Source organism: Electrona antarctica (genome assembly GCF_951216825.1).
Source record: "Electrona antarctica genome assembly, chromosome: 11".
Lineage (NCBI taxonomy): Eukaryota > Metazoa > Chordata > Actinopteri > Myctophiformes > Myctophidae > Electrona > Electrona antarctica.
Window position 1 is genome coordinate 49,069,749 of NC_136792.1, and position 5,524 is coordinate 49,075,272.

A 5,524-nucleotide genomic window follows, 5' to 3' on the forward strand; every position below is an offset into this window, starting at 1 on the left:
GTGTGCGTGCGTGCGTGCGTGCGTGTGCGCCCGTGCACATGTATGGATGCTTGCATGCGTGTGTGCCACTGCTTAAATCCTAAACCATTCTCTATTAAAGTCTCAGGCAGTCTCAGGGTCTTGGGTTGCGGGCGGACCGGTGCTACCCTCTATCTTCAGACAGGGCGATCATTGGACGGTTGATGGCTGGATCTGGGGGAGTGTTGTTGGCCTGAGGCGGCTCTTCAGCGAAGGCTTTCTCCAGGACCTTTAGGACGTTCCTGCGGAACACGCCCTTGAAACCCTGACTGAACACGTACACCGGCGGGTTCAGACAGCTGTTGAGAAGCACCAGGGCGCGGGCTATGGGTATCCCAAAGATGTGCACACCGAACTTTGACACCCCAACATATATCAGTCGGAAGACGTGGAAGGGGAGCCAGCACAGGAAAAACGCGGCGTTGACAGTTGCTATGATTTTGAAGGAGCGGCCCGATTGGCTGGCCAGCGAGCGGTTACTCCTGAGCCGGTAGATGAGGACGGAATAGCAGGAGACGATGACGGAGAAAGGAACTACGAATCCCAAGAGGAAGAGAGTGACGACCATGACCCCCACACGGAATTCAATCAACTGATACTCTTCGAGTGTATGGTTACTGTAGTCTAAGACGAGTGCATAGCACCGGACCTTTTCACCAGACGGCTGTGTGAACTTAAAGATGAAGTGAGGGGAGCTGAGAGCCAGAGCCAGAACCCAGACTCCCAGACTGACCCAGGATGCCTTTCTGACAGTGCGGTAACCACCGCACCGAGCCCACGATGGACACACCACACCAACACATCTGTCCACACTGATGACCACGAGGGTGAAAATCCTGGCATACATGTTCATGTAGAAAACCATACCTTCCATCTTGCACATGAACCAGCCAAAAGGCCAGTGGCCCAGAGCTCTCTGTGTGATATCCAGGGGCAGGAAGGCCGTAACCAGGAAGTCGGCCACAGCGAGGTTGAGGTACCAAACGGTGTTGACGGTTTTCTTCATCCTGAAGCCCGTCGCCCAGATGACCACACCGTTCCCCAACACGCCGAGCACACACACCACGCCGTAGATGACCATGGAGATGATGGAGATGATGGAGATGATTTTACTCCAGTCATAATATTCATCCCAGGATTCATCCACTCCGGCTCCTGAGCCGTTCAACTCCATCCAGTCAACATATTCATTCTCATAGTATGAGTCATTGTGATGAACAGCAGGTGTGGTCACAATCTCCATCGTCCTAAAACATAAAAATAACAAAACAATTATATAAAGCTTTGTACATGCCTTTTTTTAACACGCAAAATTACACTGAAAATATTTGGTGACAGGGAGGGACCGCCATACAAGATTTATTCTGTAAAAATGTTTCATACGTACTTTTTTTCCCCTTTTTTTTATAGCCAACCTACAAGCACTGTCGCCAGGCAACAGGGGATACACCCTCTCCTGTTAATAGTCTCCCTGTCTAAAAGGTCACACTCTTGTTTTTAATGAATTGGCTCCCTGACTATAAAGCCCTATTCAAACACAGGAGTGTATTCAAAGACTATGTCGTAAGATATTTAGCTCCAGCTCGCCAACGATCCTAATCATAAGGCCACACTCATTTTCATTAATACGCCTAGCACATGAACAACCCTTTAATACACTAGGACCTTTATTAATACCTTATTTGATGACCGCTATCCTACTAATCGCACGTGCACTTGGTGAATGACTGGTTTTGGTGTTTAAGATCTACATAGTCTAGACCTAGAGTGTTGTTTTAAAATAGTTTTGTTAGTGGTAACCCATAAAACTCTTTAGATGCATGAACCTTTATTTTACTCTGAACAAGGAGGTTAAAAATAGGGGAATTAATCCCCAGAAGGGAATAAATTCCACAAAGTCAAATGACACTTCTTGAAACAATTACTTTAAATACAGGAATGATATAAGTTTTATTTTGGAATTGCAGTTACAGCTTTAAGTAATTACTCAGGTTGAAGCAGTTCAAATCAATCAATACAATTAATCAATAATAAAAGTAATAACAATAAAATCATTAAATCAGAATATTCACCTCCCACAAGGTTCCTATCCCAATTCAAGGTTCTGTTCTACTTAGAATCAATCTCCATGTTTCCATTTGCCTTCATCTTGATGTTGAATTGAATCCAGAGTGAGGTTAAAGGTGATCAATCTTGGTCCTCGCTAGTTTACAATTATAGAATTAGAGTTCCCAGGTTTGAGATCCCGGAGCCTAAGTTTCTAAAATTGGAAGCTTCCTTATGCCAATGTGTTTCATTACGTTTGGCTACGTTTTAATACCCTATCTATCAGTCCATTATCTTATTGCTATTTTGTTTCAAGTATAATCTTGGAAAAATAACTAAGTATAATCCTCAATAGCCTATGGGTTCTGACTTACAGAACATAATAAACCTCTCTCGTGGTGAGAGGTCTAGCCCTGATAGTTGGAACAAAGGAAGCCCGTTGGTGATTCCATTCACCTCTATTTATGTGTTCCATCTAGAGATGAGAATGTGACGTTCGTGAACGAGTCGGGTCATTTGAACGGCTCTTTGAAAGGAACGATGGGATCCGGTTCACAGTAGGGAGCCGTTCCTTTTTAGAGGAGGAGGGGGGCAGGGGGGTTTCAACCAGGGCCGGTCATAAGCAAGCTGGCGCCCTAAGCAGGATACACTGGGGGGGACACTGGGGAGGCACTGGGGGGGACCCTGGGCACTGGGGAGGCACTGGGGAGTGGGGAGTCACTAGGGAGGCCCTGGGCAGATATTGCCCCTGTAGTATATTGATAACCCATATACACATAATACACGTAAAATGATATAGTCTATATCCCGTAGAACTGTGTTACCCCTGAACTGAATGACATGTGTACTTTGTTAGTTTTGAGGGGGCCTTGGGCTCACGGGTGGTTTTTGCCAGTCTTAGTCACTCCTACGGTGTTAAGCTGAGCTGTTGAAATGGTACAGTCTTAGTCACAGTTTGTGTTAAGATAGTGTACTCTTAGACACTGTTGGTGTTAAGATACTCTTAGACACTTTTGGTGTTAAGGTGTTGTTGTTGTCACTCTTGATGGAATGGATAATGTAAAAGTTTTGTTTTGTGTTTGAATTGGATTTTTTTGTATGCGTGTGTCCTGTGTGGATTACTAGTATGAAATGAGGGCGGATGTTGAGGTGTGTTATGTTTTGTTATGGTGATAATGCGACTGTTGATCATATTGTTGATGGTTGTTATATTGAATTGGGACTATTGTATTAAATGTGGTTATTATATGGGGAGTGAAAGTTGTTGGTCTCTCTCTCTCTCTCTGTGCGCTTCGCGGCGTCTGTCCTTCCGGCCAATGGGATGGCAGGGCTTTACACGGCCTGCTCCTCGGGTTAGCGCCGAGGGGGGTATAGGAGAGGAGTGTATGGGCCACACTCGCGCGACAGTGGGGAGTAGATATACTCGATTACTTGTTGCTACATGCGCTCCTCCCTGCCCGTTCTCCTCAGCAATGAGAGGGGTGGGGTGGGGATGGGGGGCCGGTCTTGGCCTTCCCGGCTATGGCATGGCATGACATGGTTTTCACAGGGGTTTTCTAAGGTTCCAATCCATGGTTGATGATAATGTCACAGTGGCCTTTGTACCTTTGGCTATGGTTAAAACATGTTCCATGTTTTAAAAGGGGGAAGGTATATTGATTTGGTTTGGAACATTTAAGAAAATACTTACTAGTAATAAGGGTAATAATACGAATGATAATAATAATAATAATAATAATAATAATAATAATAGGCTAATAATGATGATAATAATAATAGGTAATAAACAATGAATAATCCAAAGGAGACATTGATGGACAGTGAAATTGAAACCTTTAAATCTCTATATACATAAAGGAATAACATAATGAAACAGGGAGTAATTAGGAATCTCCTTTGCATTCTTGTTTGGAAGAAATGGTCTATTTGAGCAATTGAATTTTGGAACTAAAGTGAAAATGAAAACAAAAGAGCATCATTGGACCCTGGTTCCTATTGTGTGAGTGTGAGTGAAGGCCCATGTGATTGAGTGTTATGTTTAAAGAATTGGAGAATTGATACTAATAACATCGTTTTTGTGTTCTTATGTCCAAAATGCATGTGGAGTGTCCAGTGATGACACAGAGCCAAAATCCCCATCCCAGACTACAGAACAAAGGCCAGGGACTCAGACAAAAGACACAGAGGCCTTGTCTGGATTGAGGGGGAAAGCATGCAGACCCATTGCAGATGACCTCCGGTGATCTGGGGACTGCCATGGTGTTGCAAAGATCAGTTATGGCTCAAACCATTTGAAGTTTAATAGACCACATAGTAGTATTTGTAAATCAATTATTTGAGTGTGTTTGTGCAGACATGCAGGCAGATCATTGGGAAATATATGCTAGGCAAAGCAAGGTCATGATACAACTCTGACTTTGAACCTTTTCTTATTTTGAGTGGTGGGACTGGCTATGGTACATTCATTTTGTCAGGAGGAAGCAGATATTATTATTGATATAATACTGTTTCACCTAGCCACGAAAACCTGAACTAGGAGGAGTTTAGTGACAGTATAAGTTTGCGGGCAGGTAGCAAGCCAGGGGATATTTTCCAATGATAAGTCACATGTTTGGAAAAGTGTGTTGTATGAATGAAAAGTGTGATAGAAGCCGTATGGACTGAAAGGACAGAGTAAATGGCTGATGAATGAGTACAACAATATTGCATTACACATTTAAAGTCTAATAGACACAGAAAATACAGTGAGGAATGTACTCATAATAGACCTAATAGGTAGGTCAATATCAAGTAGAAACATGACATGACGACTTGACTTTAGACTGAGACCGTGAGTTAATGGCATGCGTGTGTAATGATAGAAGCAAAAGTATATTTGCTGGTTGATTGCATATGGGTGTGTTGTGGTGACCTGTGTTGTTCGGTTCGTTGTAACTAAAATAACGGCACAGATCAATTCAGCACGTGCTCGAACTTTATGAAGTAGACTAATGTAAATGACAGAGCATATTCCTCGATCGGCATGCATGACTGACTGATTATCGGAGCTCTGGAAAACATTGCATGGACATGACTGGGACAGGACGGTTAGTTTGACGGTGGGAAAGGAAAATAGGTACATACATATACATAAGATCTCCATATAATGTGATGGGATGATGAGTGTGAACCCTGAGGAATGAATGTGCTTTGGAGAGTGATGAACGTGTATGAATGAGGCAATGACTGAATGTAGTAATGTACTTCACAAAGTTACAAGGGGGGACTTTTACATTGGGAGAGAATATGTCCAATTGCTGATAGAGACCATTATTTTAAGTGAGAAATAAGTTGATAAATGAAAATAGAGTCAAATATGAGAACAGATTAAGTTACATATAGTAAGCCAATTATGCATGTTATGGGTTTGAGGATAAAGACAGAGATGAGGAACTAATATACAGAGTGAAAGTAATTCAAT

General features: G+C 42.9%; 1 protein-coding gene across 1 annotated transcript; it reads right to left on the reverse strand.

The window, feature by feature from the left end:
* Positions 1–142: 142 nt before the first annotated feature.
* On the reverse strand, positions 143–1,261 carry LOC306932190 (chemerin-like receptor 1; the record flags this gene model as incomplete). Its single annotated transcript, XM_079513887.1, has 1 exon — positions 143–1,261. The coding sequence occupies one exon, from the start codon at positions 1,259–1,261 to the stop codon at positions 143–145; it is 1,119 nt and encodes a 372-aa protein (XP_079370013.1).
* Between the last annotated feature and the right edge of the window lie 4,263 nt (positions 1,262–5,524).